The sequence below is a fragment of the Anopheles nili genome, chromosome X (genome assembly GCF_943737925.1).
Source record: "Anopheles nili chromosome X, idAnoNiliSN_F5_01, whole genome shotgun sequence".
Lineage (NCBI taxonomy): Eukaryota > Metazoa > Arthropoda > Insecta > Diptera > Culicidae > Anopheles > Anopheles nili.
In genome coordinates this window covers 72833-91664 of record NC_071293.1, presented here as the reverse complement: position 1 = coordinate 91664, position 18832 = coordinate 72833, and the positions used below count along the sequence as shown (strand labels likewise).

General features: G+C 36.9%; 3 protein-coding genes across 3 annotated transcripts; 1 reads left to right on the top strand and 2 right to left on the bottom strand.

The window, feature by feature from the left end:
- Nucleotides 1-334: 334 nt before the first annotated feature.
- On the top strand, nucleotides 335-11720 carry LOC128729323 (GDP-D-glucose phosphorylase 1). The gene is made up of 4 exons (XM_053822995.1): nucleotides 335-415; nucleotides 10484-10671; nucleotides 10760-11137; nucleotides 11211-11720. Exons 2-4 carry the CDS (start codon nucleotides 10507-10509, stop codon nucleotides 11643-11645), a joined length of 978 nt encoding a protein of 325 aa, XP_053678970.1. The 5' UTR covers nucleotides 335-415; nucleotides 10484-10506; the 3' UTR covers nucleotides 11646-11720.
- On the bottom strand, nucleotides 494-3607 carry LOC128728294 (uncharacterized). The gene is made up of 3 exons (XM_053821915.1): nucleotides 3592-3607; nucleotides 1485-3348; nucleotides 494-1454 (listed from the first exon to the last, which is right to left on the bottom strand). The coding sequence occupies exons 1-3, from the start codon at nucleotides 3605-3607 to the stop codon at nucleotides 500-502; spliced, it is 2835 nt and encodes a 944-aa protein (XP_053677890.1). The 3' UTR covers nucleotides 494-499.
- Nucleotides 5096-16844, bottom strand: LOC128728293 (uncharacterized). Its single transcript, XM_053821914.1, is given in 16 exon segments — nucleotides 5096-5482; nucleotides 5556-6128; nucleotides 6201-6580; nucleotides 6725-7126; nucleotides 7238-7728; nucleotides 7868-8358; nucleotides 8436-8574; nucleotides 8668-8783; nucleotides 8872-9075; nucleotides 9169-9368; nucleotides 9436-10121; nucleotides 10243-10424; nucleotides 12880-13098; nucleotides 13362-13570; nucleotides 15308-16542; nucleotides 16789-16844. Coding segments are annotated over 16 exon segments (5853 nt in total). The 3' UTR covers nucleotides 5096-5212.
- Between the last annotated feature and the right edge of the window lie 1988 nt (nucleotides 16845-18832).

Here is an 18832-nt window from a genome sequence, read left to right as displayed (position 1 = left end):
AACTTCAAGTCATAATAACAAAACACAAAATATATGAAATCTAACGAAATTCAATTTACTCATGGGATTGTGACTCCAAATAGTGGAGCCTACAAAGAAGTGGTTAACCATTGATTATATTAGAATTGGCACCAAGGGATATACAAATATTGAAGGCTACATCCTGCTTCGCAGAAAGAAAAAGAAGTATAATAATACATAGTTTAAATTGTTAGCTTTGTAGAATAGTTCACTTCTACATCAATCACAAGCCCAGCGATATGTGCTGTTCATCGTACATCAAAACACAGATCATCGTACATCGTACATCAAAAACACACGTAATCAAAATGCATTTGAAATGTAACATAAGCTTGTCTCGTGAACTCAGTGTTACCTAAAGGAAACTCTTTTCTTCCGTGACAATAACGACAAGGTAAAATGCTAAAATGAAAGACTCTACACATGTTACATGTCTTACATACATGTTTGTTGAATCTGTTATGTTTATATTTCGAGATCATATTATAATAGCTCCTTCTTCGTCATAGTATTCATTGTAATTTGGTACGATGCTGTGACAAATTGGTGGCGTCCTAGCTTCAATCAGTTTGGAACATTTTGGCGACTCACGACTGTGGTACTGTGCCTTTGAATCACTGCCACTGCTGTCGGGCATTGGATGATGGGGGTACCGGACAGAAGCGGATTGTAATTGAAGAACCAAACGGGATGATGCCTGCGCGCCGTTTTTAGACAGGGGCATACGATTTTGCTTAAATTCATGCTCAATCATGGTAACTTCATTGGAAGTAGTTGCAGAGTTAGGACAAATATCATCAAACACTGATATAGCAACATTAGGATTAATCGTATTAACAGCTCTCGTATTAGTATTTGTAGTCATTCTGAATGTATTATTACTGGAAGAATTATGAAGATTATATGAAATTGTTGCAAACATTGGTTGGTCGTCAGGCGACACGGCCTCGGCCGGTGCTCGATCAATAGAGCAAACAGGTTCCACTGATGATGTCAATATTGGTTTGTGGCACAATGAATCGGTCGTATTTGATTTGGTATAGATAACAATATTTTGACTCTGCTGCTGATGTTCTTTCTGCATTTTTACGACTCTATCGTAATTCGTAGCAATCTTATTCATTTTTATAGGAAGCACTATATCATTGTTTACTGCAGCTTCGTCGCAATCGTGGTCATTTTCGCTACTAGAATCAGTTGATCGATAATTGTCTGTTTGGTCACAACGAGTTGCATACATCTGCTCTACACGTGAGCTTCGGGATGGGGACGGCGAAGAAACGTATCGTACTCGTTGCAGGTGCTTGCTACTGTAATCTTGAACTTTAACGGTGTTCTTGCAACCTGCATCTGTGATAGTTCCATAGATTTTCCCATCGACAATCAGTGGATTGCACTGCTGCAGTGTTTTTGCTTCTCTAATGGCACTACAGCTATCGTTTTTACCACGAGCCAATATTGACGGTGATTGTGAAATAAGAGGAGAAACTGAAATTGATGCTTCACGTTCGTTTTCTTCGATACTAGCACATGCAAAAGAGGAAGTAGAGAAAAAGCAAAAATTATCGGTAATGTTGGCGCAGTCTTTGTGAACGACCTCTTCGCTCATTTTTACTGCTTTTTTAAAATCAGGTTCTCTCAACTTTTCTGCCGGTGCAAACAGTTTATCAAAATCCTCAAAATCATCAATTGTTTGCTGAAAGATATTCACACTATCGTTGGAATTGCGTTTATGTGTGGAGTTGGAGATTGACCCTTCTGCTACCTTTTTTTCGGTCAATCCTGTGACTTCCAATTCTTCTAACTGCCGATCCATCCGTTGTATCATGTTTATCTGCGGAACGTAACTCACGCTGTCTTCTGATAGGTTTTCCTTTATGACGTAACTGAGATCATCATTGCTAATGTTTTCGTCAGACTGTGTGAAAGAACCGTTGTTCCATTTGTGTTTCAACTTTGTTCGATCTACTGACTTCCGCAATACCTCCGCTAAAGGTACATTCTGATTGGATTCCCTTGATTCGCCGATTTTTTCGAGCGAATCATTTAAAGTTATATGGCCAGAGGAATCATTTGCTTCAAGGCGACTTTGACGACCAGGTTCACCATATTTTAGTTGCATTAATCGTACAGGTAATGGGTGTTCTTCAGGAAATCGTCGTTCCTTTAAAATTCTGCTGGTGGTGATTACAACAGGTTCTACTGGTTCGTTGACATCAACTGTTATGGGATCCTTACAAATTCTTACATTGAACTGATCTGGTGGATTAGATTCTATAATGAAATCACATGGTCGATCTAGAGGCAAAGTAGCCCCGGAGGGTGGGGCATTTGACTTTCGATTTGTATTATTGGCAAGTTCTGTACTATGAGCTTTTGTATCACTAGGTTTATCGTTTTGTTCAACGGGGGTTGTTATGGTAAAACTAGACAATGGTTTGTGTTCCGATACACTATGATTCTCATCTCGTCGCACTTCCGGCTCGATAAAGGCTCCTCGTCTACGACGGTGATAACGTATCGGTTTAAAATTATTCGAGTGAAGCGTTCTGATCAAACTATCTCCTCTGTGGTGTGATTGCGCCTCCAAGGCACCGAAGACTTCTTCCTTTGCTATTGCGGCACTGTGATGTGGATTTTTTGTAGATAGTAGCATTCCAACTCCACCTGACGAATAAACACGAGCAGTGTGTGTAGACTCCCTTTCAACGATACGAAACAGTTCGCTATTATTTTTTTTCCATCGACTCATATCTTTTATCGATAGTACGTGTTGATCCTGTATATTTGGCACAGGCTGCTGAAAACGTTTTCTCCGTCGCGGTGGTGGTTTAATAATCAAAGGTTCATTTACACCCAGCTGGTGCTTGCATGGTGAAAATTTTTCATGCACCATTTCAGGGCCCACAAAACCACGACCGCTGCTCTCGGAACCCGCCGCCACAGCTTGCGTAATTTTGCGTGGGAGGTTAAGAAGGATGCCATGCTTGGCTGCACTACGATCGCATTTTAAAGCATACAAACCTAGATTGTCCCGATGGCAAAAGTCACCCGGTGCTTGGCTGCTAACTGTTGCTGAGATAATGGAAATATCTGACGAATGACGAATGTGGTGTTGGTGAGAGTGCAGTGAACTATTTGGTTTGTCCTGATGAATCGATTGAGTCCGGATGGAATGCATTCCCGTTGAATAACTTGCGCCCGAATTACCAATGTTGTTGAATGGTGCCGTCAAATTTGGGAATTGGTTGAGACTAAGCAATGAGCCACCATTCCATAGACGGATTTTTTTCAACTTTGGTAACTGTGGCAGTGGAGGCAAAACACCTAAAACCATCGATACAATATCCAGCATATCATTATTTTCATCGTTAACAATTCATACTATGGGTATCTAAAATACATAATCCACAATACACATCCACACAATCGATATAACGAAACAAAACAAACAATTATGTGTGACCCAATTTTACGAAGATGGAACGAAAAGTGGAAATGGGATTTAATAATGAATATTAGACTGAATTTAGAAATCAAACATGACCATAACTATGTAAATTGCTTTACTTTTAAAAAAATCCATGTCTATGAATACTGCCGTGCGGGATCGGATTTGAAAAATTTAAAACACTACAACATGGCTAAAAATTTGACGAGTTATAAGCGCGGATTAGAATGCGAAAGCAGCGATATCGACACCGCAGTAAATCGATTATTCAAGGCGCTTCCGAGGCTATTGCAAACACACTTTCCGAGCAAAGGAGCTTCAGATAACTTGAAACAACCAAGTCAACGAAGCCAAACCCTCTGGTCTTCTTGCACTATGAGTTGTGGCACCAACGGAGATTTAGTCACACGAATACATACACAATAATTAAATTAACGCTTGCACAACAATAACCTTCTAGAAAAGCGCATGCGCCCGTTAGAGAACTAAGTCGATTTAGCATTGGATGTGACTGGTTGGTGAAACGAACTAGCTTAATTATGTAATATTAACTACGGGATCTAGTTACCATCCGCAGGATTACCACACATTGCAGTACAAATAAATTAATAACATGACACATAAAATTTCATAGATATATGTAACATAGATAATTCATGTTAATATTATTTCTGATTCTATCTAAATCGTTTCATTTCTTATGAACGATCCATAGATATAACTTAATTGGTTGATTCTTTATTAAACCATCATGGCGCAACTTGTCTCGAATACCTATAATACGAACAAATAGTCAAGAAATTCACAACATGTCGAATCACTAACAGAAATTACAAACCATTTCAAAAGGGAAATCACACAAGCCATTATGGACTCTTAGACAACGCAATAGCACAAATTGAAAACTTGCAAGCCTGATTGAATATTATAACGCCTCTTGCAGGTATTACATTTCCTTAGACTGTTTTATCTTTTTCTAACAAGCATACAAAAGGAACATTGCACATCATTTTTGGCAAACAAATTCCGGTGCTGAGAGCGAAGTATGATTTTTGTAATATATGATTAGTTCCGTTGTATATATATATATATATATATATATATATATATATATATATATATATATATATATATATATATATATATATATGTATGTATATATATATATATATGTATATATAGATTGATGGCAGCGTCAGTCAGCGTTACACCAAAAATGTGGCGGATATCCTGCGAACACGCATATATATATATATATATATATATATATATATATATATATATATATATATATGTATATATATATATATATATATATATATATATATATATATATATATATATATATATATATATTTACATATATATATATATATATATATATATATATATATATATATATATATATATATATATATATATATATATACATATATATATATATATATATATATATATATATATATATATATATATATATATATACATATATATATATATATAATTATATATATATATATATATATATATATATATATATATATATATATATATATATATATATATATATATATATATATACATATACTTATACATACGATTTTATAGACATAATGGACAGAAAACAAAAACAAACATTCTGTTGTTGGCTACATATGTTGCGGATTGTGGTTTGTTTTTATCTCTTTCTCTCCAGCTACCTTCCTTAGGGAGTTTCGTTCGGAATGTTTTTTTCTTGCCCTAGATGAAAACCTGTTCCTCTTCAGAAGCGTTCGAAAGGGATAGTTGTACCCGAATTGGACAGACTGTTGTTTTAAAAGTATCCTTGGCCGGAGTAACAGGATAACGCGTTGGACCAGTGTACTTGCGGCACATGCCACTATAATCTCCTTGTCTCGTCATTTTTTCGCCTTGAGTCTTCAATGTGCTATGATCTACTGCTTCCTGAAAATCTGCACGGATTGGTGATGCATCTTGTTGGAGATGCTGCTTGTTGTACCCTTGCAAAACCTGCAATGACGAATCGTTTACAACGAAAATATGTAAACATTTTATCCATATCTAGCCATATGATTTCAAATACCTTTGGTAGATCGGACAAACTTTTTGAAGGATTAAGTCTACAAGTGTACGGTAATGACGTTTGATGCTTTTGTTGGGTTGTTTGCTGGCATTGATCGACGATGATGATTCGGTTACGTGTTCGCAGGATATCCGCCACATTTTTGGTGTAACGCTGACTGACGCTGCCATCAATCTTTTCGTTGAACCGACTTTTCTCTATCTTTTCCCCCATGCAATTCTCCCCTTCATGTTGCAGTTGATTGCAACATTCCTTTACAAATCTGTCTTTCAGTCCGTTGTGTTTAACGTATGCACATGACATCTGGTGATTTTGATGTTGTTCGTACTGTGTGCCCAGCAACGGTGTAGTCGTCGCCGAACGGTTACTATGTTTGATGTATAGGCTATTCGTTTTGGTCACGGGTAATGGATGAATCGACGAGTGATGCTTCTCTTCTTGCGGTAGCTGATGTATAGTGCGTTGGTATATTTGAGACAGAACGAGTTCTATGGTCCTGTCAGTTTGCTGTAGAATCCTCAAGGATTCCGTATAAGGTATATTGAGCAGTGATTTGCCGTTTACTGCGACGATCTATGAATAAAAGTGAAAATTTTACAACATTCTGGTTACTGTGCTGATTATGTAAACTTTAATTCATCGTACCTGATCACCTATGCGTACACCATTGCGAGCACCAGGCCCGTTTATAGCCATATCTTTTACATATACATTATTATCGTTACCCTGCACTATGCTAATTCCAAGCGTATACTTTACACCGCCCCGAGTACCCGTGTTTCCAGATAAAATGATCGATTCATGATTACCAGCGTGACAAGCCTGGTCTTGGTTACGAGGGATTAACTCCTCTTGGGAGGAAGCTAAAACTGGGTCTTTTACAATGAGCACTGTTGTCAATATGCGATCGTTAGTTGTCTCTATACATTGACTTATATTATTAAACTTTTCCAACAATGTATCAGAAATAGTTTCATCCGCAGGTGGCAGCTCAAATGGGCAACTATCACTGTGTATGCTCGATTCTGAAATTACAAAATGCAACATATGATAAACCAGGAATATTATACATTATTGTGTTCATGATATGTTTTAAGTCATAACCGAATAGCAATTTAATATGAATTGTGGACAGCAATGGAAGAAATTTGTGCCGTAGGGATACTCACGAATTACACAAGCTTTTGGTGAAAGAAGTGTCTCGCCGTTAGCAGCAACCGATTGCTCGTCTATTTTTTCCATGAAATAAATTGACCCTAGACTGCTCTTCACCGATAGGACTTCGTCTACACAACTTTCGATTAATGGATGTGATTTTGAGGGATGAATGATCATTTCACGTGGGTCGCTATCTTCTTCATGGAAGAAACATCCACTATTGCTTCGACTGTTATTATTTGCTAGATTTTGGAAAGATGCCGCTCCAGTCAATGGTTCTGGAATTATTGTACCAAGTGAGACAGCGGCGGTAGTAAGGTTATCGTAAGATTTGTTGAGGAACTGTGCTGAAAAAACTTTAGTTCCCATTTTCACTTTGTTGCGGTTCATGCTGTGGGTCGTAATGGGTGAGTCTTCAGATGCAAACATTTGTTGATCATAACCATACAACGAGCTTCTATGAGGTTCGTGCGATCGAAATGTCGACGATTGTTGTAAGCATTTTATAGAAGTTGAAAATGGACTTCGTTGCTCTTGCTCTTCCTTTAGTGTACTTGATATAAAAGGATTTTCATTTTCTTTGTTCTGATTTTGCTGGTTGGTTATTTCGACCGTTAGGTTCAATGCCGATGAACTGCTGCTTCCGGACTCCACAGTAGATTTTGATCGTTTGAGTAGAAAGCGTTGGCGCAGTCGTGCCAGTCTGTTATCGTTTAGCATTGATTTCTTGAGATTACGCACGCGCAACCCTGTTTTAAATGGTTTGTCGATCTTTTCTATATTCTTCGCATCAAAACAATTCTCATTCCATGAAGTGTGCCGGTTCCTATCAACAAGATCATTTACATTTCGCTTCCTTCGCTCGGTTGCTTTCGTCACTACTGTACCGCTATTGGTCGACAGTTCGATTGGAATATTTAGTTCACTTGCGAGGGTCTTCATTGAAATAAACGAATTTCTGAGTTTCATGTAAAATTTGTGATGTTCTGATGCAAGGTTGAACGCAAAGTAGCTTCTGAAACAAAGCATAAGATACATATCGTTATTAAAAAGCGCCTATTTGCTTTGATGTTTCGAGGATGATAAAAGTATTCTTTTATTAGTCCAAGGCTAAACTGGTAAAGATTTAGATTGTGTTTGTCAGTAATACTTACTTGCGACCATCCATACGTAATTTGTATTTAACTAAATTTTTGTCGTTTTTAGAGCCTAGGCTTTCATTGCGACGTACCACAACACAAAATGCGTGTTTCGAGAAACATATGTTTTCAATTTCCATCCAATCAAAAAAAGCATATAGATGGCGCATAAAGCTATTTTTGCCATTGCGGTACTCCTGCTGTGCATGGTAGGTGCGCGGCTGGTAGCGCACATTTCGTTCAAAAATGGCTACACCAGCGAGTGAGATTGCAACATACACCTCCAGTAACATACCATCATCAGTAGCCCAGGACGCGCTATACAGATGCAAACCGTATTCCTTCAGTTCTTGAACATAACGGATAAAACTGTGCTCCGCTTCGACTTCTTGCAATCCACGTTTGTGAAAGTGAGCGTTGCGCAAATAGCGTGCCAATTCACGCTTTTTGCGGTACACTTCTTCTGGCAAGTAATGCGATATAGTAAAATATTCCGAATACTTCATCTGTGTATAGGGAGAAACGGAATAAAATGAGGCAAAACGAAAAAAAGGTCTGTATATGACATGCATGAAAAACCTACATGCTCCTTAAAGCTGCCAATCTCTGATTGTAGAGCAAGGCCACCTAGCGCGATTAAATCATCTTCGGCACACAAGATTTGACGCTCAAGAATGCTTTTTCGTAACTGTAAATATAAAAGGTGTCGTGACTCGACACAGCTACTGGTGAACAATGGAATCGATGAGAAAACATGAATAAATCTTTCCAATGAGCTCTATATGCAGACTTCTCGTCTTCTTGAAAACTCTTACCTAACGCCACGCAGTGTAGGCAGAAAAAACTTAATTCGCACGTAAAGCATAAACACAATGTTTTTTATAATTGTGGTCGTTTTTTTAGGTGTATTGATCCAAATCTGCGGTGCAACCTGTAATGTGAGAAGGAAAATAAATGGTACAAAGCATACTAAAATAAAGCTACTAAACAATTTCATTGTCTTAGATACATCACCATACCTTATAAACTTTTAAATCAAGCGGCAAAAATACAAAATCGCCTCCAATAAGAGCACATAGACCTAGAAAAAAATTTTCGACCAGTCCCTCTAACCGTAAAATAGCCTCGAAGATTTGACGAGCAATGGTTGTAGTGGGGTTGCAGGTAACATTTACTTTGGTACCATTTAACAAGAGAACTGTAACAATTCTACGATGCTGAGTCTACGATACCAGAAATTGATTGGGGAAAGGGAAAGGTAAGCAATTTTGGTTAAATTTACTTAGCTTCAAATATGCCCAGGTTGCGATGGTTACCTTCGCATCGGTGAGATCAATTAACTTTGGAGTTATGTGGGAATTACGAATGAACTCAGGTCCTTTTAGCGACATATCTTTTGCATTAGCATGGTTTTCGACGTGGATTGGCTGACTTTTGTGACGTTGTTCAATCTCGTGATGTGGTTTGTTATTTTTTTGGGTTACGGTCAATACAGTAGCCAGTTGGGTGTCAAGATCTTAAAATAGAATGACGGGAATGGATAGAGTACCCTGCCTTAATTACGAAAATCATAGGGTACATACTGGGCAAGGACGTGGCATTGTAACTGATTTGATCCAATGGAACGGCGCTCTCAAAATCAGAATCTGCAATGGTCGTAAGGTGATTGGTGGATCTTGAAGGTATTAGTCGCGTGGCACTCGAAACGAATACACTTGGTTTAAGCTTGGGATACTGTAGCATGGATAATGCTGCATGATGTTGAACGTTTTGTTGCTGCTTGGATGCCGCCTCTGCCATTTTTACTTCCACCATCGTTACATCAATCGTGTTTCGTCGACAATCGGCTCTCCTTCGTGCCGCCAACAGCTCCGCATTATGTCGTCGTCTTACCACAATTCCTTGATTGCTGGTGTGCTGCTGTGATTGTAGAACCGTAATATCTCCACTTTCTTGTGCTGCCTTAGAATATGAGATCGTATGATAATTGTGATACGGTTTAAAATCTAGCAACCCACACTGTTGTTTCTTGCTGTCGAGAACTCTTGGTAGTGAACAGAACTTCTGCTCAGGAGACTGAGAAATCTTAGACTGTGGCCCTACTTTTAGTGTTGCTAAAGTAGCGTCCATGTCACCCAGCTCTTTATAGTTTTCACCTTGCTCGATTGCAGAACAATGTACGTGCATTCGTCCGACCAGCGCTTCTTTTCTTCGTTGCACGTCTAACAACTCTCCGTGATCGGACGATCGACCTGAATCCGTATCGCTTCTAAAAATCAAATATTCGAAATCAAAATACGATTTTTGAACATGTAAAAGTTTGCATGAGAAAGATATATCAATCAATAGAAAGAGGAAGAGAGAATTTTATTTGAAAATAAATTACGTACTTCGGTTCTTCGCATGATGCGATCGGACGATTGATTTTTAGATCTTCTGTTGTTGGGTGTCCAATCGGAAAATTTTGACACTGTTGAGACTCAGTGGAAGACGCCACTTCCCGAAACAAATCGATCAGCATGTGAGAGAAAGGCTTGTAAAGATGGTGATTTTTACAATAATCTGAAATAACCTGTAAGGACAAAAATATGAAAATTAAAGCGCTATTTCTCTTATCACTATTATTTTCAGGAAATATTCGCCCAAGGAAAATAATGGCATGTCAAAGTTCATCAAGAGCTGCTCAGTCCAACATAAAATTGCAAAGCCAGCTTGAAAAAACATGGAAGAAATTACACGACGCTGGGACAGGGTTTCGCTACAGTTTGCATATCGAACGAGAACGTTTGATCAAAGGCCAGTTCGATTTTTTGTTGCAGGTTTGCCCTCTAAAATACTTAATGCCTGCAATCTTCATTTTATTGGTATGAAATATTTTTTTCAAACACACTCTTATGTATTGGTCAGCTTAACCGACAACGATTGACCAAACGTCGACAGCCACAAAACTTCCAGCTAGAGGCCCAGTTCGATTCAACCAAGTTCAACTTTAATCAGGTTGATTCGAGCGAAATTTTGTTCGAATTGGCCTTTCCAACATCAACATCAATTCTAATCAACAACAGTCCTGTGACTCTCTACCATTCCCTCGTGGTACCAGAACGAGAAGATCAGCGACCACAGCTGCTAACCCCATCGGGAATACGCGTGGCATTCGAGTTGTTACTGCGTATACCGGATCGTCGCTATCGGGTCGGTTACAATAGTCCCGGAGCACTAGCCTCTGTGAACCACCTTCATCTACATTTATTGCCAATTCATAGAGATCTTTATGTACAACATACGGTAATGCTAAATCATAAAGTCTCATTTTTACATACAAATTTCATGAACATAATTTGATTGATTTCATAACAAGGAATTACTCCCAGTAGCTGGTGTACCGCTTCTTTATCGGCTCCCTGATGAAGTGCCTGCCCAAGGATATTGTTTGACTATGCATGATCCCACCCGCGACCTGGAGCCAGTTTGTGATGGCTTATATACATTACTCAAGACGCTGCTTAAATACCGAATGGCACACAATATATTTTTCACCTGGACACACATCGATAAAAGCGTTAACAGAGGTGCAATACGCGTAATCGTTTATCCACGAGTGAGTCAGTGCACCAACAAAACTGCCTGCTCATTCAACGTAGCTTTTCTTGAACTAAGTGGTTTTATTTCAGTAGGAACAACATACGACTTCGACTACCTTACGCAAGACACAATTATACAAGCGCTACGAGAGGCACAAGGAGATGTATACAGCGCACTCCAAAATGATTTTCCAAACAACAGTCATTCATAGTACATATAAAAATTCTTGTTATTAATTGGCTCGACAACCGGTGTACGGTGGTCAAGGCCTATCTTATACTATGCTTACCCAAGGCTTTCTATGACTTGGAATTTGTTGTAGCTAGATAGTCAGGCCTGCGTACGGGGGAATCTCAGACGAGATTCGAACCCGACACTATCGTGTGTTTGTGCCACACGCTAACGCTTCGGCTATAGAGAACCCCTCTCCCCTCTAATAATAAACATGTAAAAATTTGCCAAACAATAAACGAACATTGCATTTAGAAATACGATAACATTGCGCCAAATTTTAAAATCAGTGTTTGAAAATTGAATTGTTTTAAATAATTGAAGATACAGAAAAAAATTGATCATATAGTAGAACTAAAATAGAAATTAGAAATTCAACTAGCATGTTTTGTAAATACATAATGTATTCCAATGGTTATAACCATGTTAGTTGATAAACATGTAGCAACTAGACGCACACTGTACTTTATTTAGCTAGTCTTTTAACTTCGAAGAATTTTACGCGACTATTTGTCGTTGTCTGATCAAGCTTTGTTGAATGTTATTGAAACACAAAAAACTTAAATAAAGATTAGATTAAATAAGAACCTTAGATTACGTCACCAAAAGATATGTACAATGTTGTTAAATTAAAAATAATTTTTGTCTTACATTTTAAGCGACATGAATTGGTCAGTCAGTAATTACTATTCTTTATTTATGTTTTTTTCTACTTTCTATGCACTCCCTATCCCATAAACCATTTGCAACCGTAAGGGACAGCCTAAATATTGGTCTTTCAGCGAATAGTGACCTACGGGAAATGGTGTACTGCAATGAAATAATTTGCCTTTAAGACATAGCATGCGGAATGTTATTTGCATTTTTCGATCATCAATCAAGAAGATAACGCTTGCGGGCCTTAGCTAATAACTGTCAAATTTACTTTGCAAATGTGCCCAGTAACAGCCCGAAGAAAAGTAATTAGATGTCTGAACAATATATATATATATATATATATATATATATATATATATATATATATATATATATATATATATATATATATATATATATATATATATATATATATATATATATATATATATATATATATATATATATATATATATATATATATATATATATATATATAAATATATAAGATAAATTGTACCCTTCTTTGTCAATGCCGATAGATGTAGCAACACACACTATCATATTATTTTACTCACATCTAGCAGAAACATCAGGCTAGCGCGTTGGTGGAGCGTTGTCTCACACATAGCTAGTATAACGTGATCAAGTGAGGTGAGAGCAACTCTGGGGAGCAAGTGCAGCTCATTTAAGGAGGATATGGACTGTTTTCGATGCTGACGATGACGAAAATGATGATGAATGGCGAAAGATGAAATGGTAATTTGCAGTGTAACGCCAAGAGAGTAAATCCACATCTGAAACGAGGAAAAATCGAGTAGATTGCATGAGGTTACATGAATTTAATTTGACGAATAATCGACGATGGAAAAACAATATAAATTAACAAAACAGGACATATAAATCAAGCCTTTACTGGTCAATGATCAAAGTCGTTGCAATTAACATTAGGTGGTAGTCTATACAAGTGTTTCCAAATAGCAAACTATATTCAAAACGCAATTACCCGTTGTAGTATTAACTATACAAAACGCCTGTTGTTTATCACTTCTTTGCTTACCTTTTCAATGTCGGACGCGCTGAATTGAATGCTCTTTCCAAGCGAGGTAGTGTACTCCGGTGATAGGTAGAGAACTCGTTCCTTGCAGATATTCATCACATGCGTATCCTGGCCACTAGGTAAGATGTTGAAAACAACACGTCCCCTTGCGCTGATATTCAGATTTTCTGGAGTAATTAATGGCCGAACTTTGCTGATTGATGGCGTTTCTGAAAAAAGGAAATTTATTGACAAGAAAAAAGGAATAGAGTATATTTTGAGCAATCAGAGGTTTAACGAAGCGAATTATAATATCCATTTTGATAGTGATATACTTAGATGCAATTTTTAAGACGTTTGTGTTTTGTTAACATGCTTTTCCCTGTATTGCATTGCAATTACAATATAAATTCGTATACTAAAACTTATTTTTATACTAGTTTTTTCAGTGTTCAATAGTAATCATAAAAAATAAAATGACCTTTTCCGACAGCTTGAAATTTACGTAGTTAGATTCTCGGTTTGATTCAATTTTTAGCTATTATATTCGTTGCTCCCGAATCAGATGCACCTGGCAACATTTGCTGCGTCGTATTTTCCGGTCTTGCGTTTGATACTCATTAGTTTAATTAATTAGCGTGCACATCGGCACACTTCAATTACTCTGTACAGGAGAAAGTAAGCAACAGACTATCTTAACAAGTTTATAAGGTGGCCAAATCTTTGTTAGACACGTCTTAAGAGTACTATACAAGGGCAATAATAATTTTATGATAATTTTTATATTTTAGAATCGTTTGTTATCTGTTTTTGGGAAACAATTCATAGTAGGAATTTTATACTGGGTAAATCATTTGATCTAGAACACGTTTGCTTCTAATTGGTTGGTTTGCTGCTAATAATATATCTAGCTAACTTGCTGGCTTTGCTGTTAATTCTCAGTGATAAAAAAAATCAGAAAAATAATTTAAAGTTTTGCGTGCATAATAAAAGCTGGAATTCGGTCGAGTTTAGCATGGTTGCTGAATGACTTCCTTTTGCTTTTCCTAACAGTTTCAGATTCCACTCTCACCTCTCTACTTGCATCTTTTGGTGTTAGGAGTCCAATACTGCGTATATATACCGTATAATAAGGTCAAATTACTTATTTGCCTAGCAAAGTATGCCGATTTCATTAATAACTATTTATAAATGAAAAAACTCCGATTTACTTTAGGACAAATAACAAAAAAGAATCGATTAGTGCAATTTTTCGTTTTTTGTGATATGCAGGTTAATATTACGTAAGCAATTACATAAAAAATTACCGTGTCTATTTGTTTTTAGATGAAAGCTAACGGTTTTAAATTGAGATTATTTACCGACCTAAAATATATGTTCAATGGAGGCACCCAGTTGTTCGCTGAATTTTCAGAAATTTATGTCTGCTTGAATCTACGCTGGAGAGAATTCAACCACAACAGGATTTTATTAGATAAACAAAAGAATAAAAACAAAACGAAGTTTGCTACTACTGTTGGGATGCCAAGATCAAACAGTACTCTGAAACATCTCATCTTTAAGCCATAACATGAAGCAGAAGCTTTGTTTTTTATTGCAATAGATGACGACGGTACCTAAATAGCAAGGTAGGATTAGCTAGGTAATATAATGATTCTAACATGAAAAATAAGATCTTGTAGTAGCTGTTTGGCCCAACGGTTTTACCCAAAACCTAATCAGCAAATCCAATCCACAGATTGGTGATATGGTTAAAAGCGCTCAGGTTTTTTTGGTGTTATGATTTAGTAAATAGCGGCGAAGACGCCAACTAGTATTGAACAGCTAGCAACTTCATGCAAGACTTGTATCAACTTATTTATATTATACATGACAAAGATATCGTATCTATACCGATACTTTAATACATAATACATTTATTATCTAAATACAGTATTAATCCTTCCAAAATAAAAATAGATAATTACCTGTGAGGAAAAGATCCTGCAAAGCTTGTACCGATTGGCAGAGTAAAGCCCATCCTTCTGCCTGACTGGGTTGCTTTATGGTGATTATGTTTGTAAGCGAAACAGTGCCAACAGCGGTTGCCGGTAAATGCGATCGAACACACTCCGCTTGCGCTTGATGATTGTAGTCTACTGATGAATTTTGATAGATATTCTGTTGATTGAGTTGTTGATGTCGATTTAAAATTATATTAGACGAAATCTTATCGGCAATAAGATCACCATTCCCATTGCGCATGGGAAATATTAATTCTGGCCGCTTAATGGCTGCATGATTGACGGAAATACACTGCTGTTGGTTCTGCGGTGTTATATACATTTTGCCATTTTGGACATTAATTGTTTGGTTGATTGGTGTTTGGTGATTTTTATATCTTTTTTCATCAACAACACTCGATAAATGCTGACAATTCAGACGGTCGTATTGCATCTGTTGTGGCTTGTCCCATTGATGTTTCGGCAGCAGCTCAATATAATCGTCAAGGTTAGCGTCCTCATAACGCTCGTCCGTCAACAGATTGTCTTCTTTAGAAGAAGACAAGTTTCTCATCCGTCCATGTTCGTTATTCTTTTTAATCATCACGGCATCAATGTGATGACGATCATGCGGCGACAGGCAGCAATTGTTTTCCAAACCGTTTTTTCCTTCTTCCTTTCGTACATTTTTTTCTTCGAACCGTGTATTGCTGCGATTAGTACGTTTGATTCGTGCAATAATATCAAGCATATCGCTGGAGTGCAACAACTCGCGTTGATGTTGTCGATAAGATTGATGTAGTTGTGCGTGTTTATTTTGTCCATAGCACAGCTGTAGTTGCTGTTTTTTTGATGCATTATGATGAGGGTGTTGAATCGACGACTGTTGATGTCGATGGTCGATGGTAAGCGGTTGTTGAAGCATTAATTGTTGATGTTCTTTATTGTCCTGGTTACTCGGAACACTACAAATGTTGTTATATTTATACTGAAGATAAGGCCCCCGTGGTAAAGTATTGTTAGTGTAGACACCGTATGTTGATGATGATGATGATGCTGATACTGACTGAGCATTGTTGAAGCCCTTTCCACTTTCAGTCTCTGCAACCGATGCTGGTATTGTCGTAGCCATGGCGCTTTTCTGTACTGTTGTAGATTCTTGATCTACGGAATTCGTCGTAATCGATGACTCGTTATTTCTACTGTTGTAGTTGTCGTTGCTATCTTTGATCAATATCGAAAAGATGTTGTCACCCGCAACCGTTGTTGCCATCTTGCATAATGCTGACGAATCAATGTTCAATTGACGTTGAATTTAACGTGTAACAATGTTTTCAAAAGATGAAGACAGAGATGTCGCAATTGGAATCGTTGGTAATATGACAAATAAGGATGCTTCCGTGAGGAATGCTTTAGATTACGAGGGCTGATATTTTTTGAATTGGCGTAAATGCTGCCGCATTTACTCCGACGTTGACACTAACGACAACCGCACCAACAGAGAAGATGGTTACGTGTACATTCTGAAACAAGTTGAAAGTAATACAATATCTAAAAATTAAATAATATAATACCATTCCTAGCTTCACTAAGCTACTTCGCATACAATAGTGCATCTGTATTACTAGTTATTATGATGTGTTACTGTGATAATATCGTTGTAATATACAAATAAAAATTGGTTGAAATCTCCCGGTAAAATATTTCAAACGGTGAAAAGAAAGTGTAATCTTAGTGTTGATTCTCAAGCTCTTGCACATCCGGCGGCCACTGTCAGCTCATATTTATATTCTAAACATTTCTCTTTCTTTCTTTCTTTCTTTCTCTCTCTCTCTCTCTCTCTCTCTTTCTCTCAAATAATAAAATCTTTTCTGACACAGATCGTCTTCTCGTAGACTACTTTCTTCCAGACCATACTTCACTTCACATTTTCAAAGTTTAATAAATGAAGATTGAAACAATCACAATTAGTTTGACATTTATCCGCTTCAATTGATGTTTGTTTCATGATGTCACATGGTCGTTAGTATACAAATTTATTTGCCGGTAGACAAATGTGTTATTTATAGGGATTTTTACATTTCTTGATTTTTTATCATTAATACTACGACATCCGCACAATGCACATTGGCTTCTTGGGGCACCAACAATTTTTTGGGACAAATTTGGCAACAACAAATTTGGGATAAATCAACCGCGAGTCGACATTTATCCAACACACCACAATAGTGTCATTGGACATAATAAAATTAATGATGTTTAAGATGCATTTAAGAGCTAGATGCACATAACTAGACAACAGTAGATCTGTGACAAAAAACATATACAAATGAAGTCATACAGTCCATAGTAATATCCACATAGTAATCCATAATAATAAAAAATTTAATAAATACTATTGGATAATTATGAACGATATATTAGTTACATATAAGGGGAGGTTCCTTTAACGTAGTCAAAAAATATTTATTATTCGTATTCTTCTTGTAAGATTCATTGAATAATGGTTCAGAATAATACGATCAATGATGATCATACTAAGAGTTCCTGTAATTGTTTATGCCAATTAGGTAAATGTTTGTTGGAAGGACATAGCAAACCATACTATTGCTAGTTTCATGTTGACGATCTTCTGGGAAATCAGGTGGTAATAATAGGAATTTTTTAGAGTATTTGTATCGTATGCATTGTTATTTTGTGTTTCAGAAAATACATAATTTATGACACAAACATTGCAATAATTTTGATACACTGAGGGATTTGCATTGTAGCGTGATAAAACCTTGGCATTGAAGAAGAAGAAGAAGAAGAACACAGAAGACACCTAATCTGGAAATAAGCTTGACCGTATGGATATAAAAGAGCGGTAGGTTCAGATTGACTTAGGGTTTGATAGTCGTAAGCGAGCAAAACAGATATATGAATGATTTAAGGTTCAAATCTCGACTAATTTTCTCTAGTACGCAGGACTGATTATCAGGCTACGTATAAATTCTAAGTCATAGAAATAATTTACAATACAACGGTTGTTGAGCCATATAAGAAAAGGTTAATACTAAGCTGATATTATTGTGGATAAGAATAATGAAATTGGCTTCCGAGGATGTTGGTCAACAGTTTAAGAGTATTCCACAGTAGGTGAATATCACCGATCACTATACAGATGTACAACCCAAACGGTACTAACACATACGATTATATTATGGAGCATATGAGTGCAAAATGGTGTTATGAAATTAAGTAATAAATTAAAATACATTCATCACATGTGTGTAAAATTTTAATGTTAGGAACCTTTAATCGGCGCACAGTAAAACATATATTTCTGATATGACGAGCTACGGGAGATAACCATGTTCAGGAATTATATGAGACCATGTGCACCTACCTCTACACATCATAAATTGGTCCACTGCACGCGTTGCTATCGATATCTTTTGCTCGTACGTAGCAACAGGCTGGTAACGATGGTTCTCTGCCAGTGACAGCATGTTTTCTGCTGCTACTGAA

Bases quoted from the DNA above. Each gene is read 5' to 3' on its own strand.
- LOC128728294 (XM_053821915.1), bottom strand. The intron at 1,455-1,484 runs GTCAATATTGGC...TAAAAACGATAG, and splicing joins CCTCTTATTTCACAATCACC to CTGTAGTGCCATTAGAGAAG.
- LOC128729323 (XM_053822995.1), top strand. From the start codon at position 10,507: ATGGCATGTCAAAGTTCATCAAGAGCTGCTCAGTCCAACATAAAATTG. The intron at 10,672-10,759 runs GTTTGCCCTCTA...TGTATTGGTCAG, and splicing joins AGTTCGATTTTTTGTTGCAG to CTTAACCGACAACGATTGAC. The intron at 11,138-11,210 runs GTAATGCTAAAT...TTTCATAACAAG, and splicing joins ATCTTTATGTACAACATACG to GAATTACTCCCAGTAGCTGG.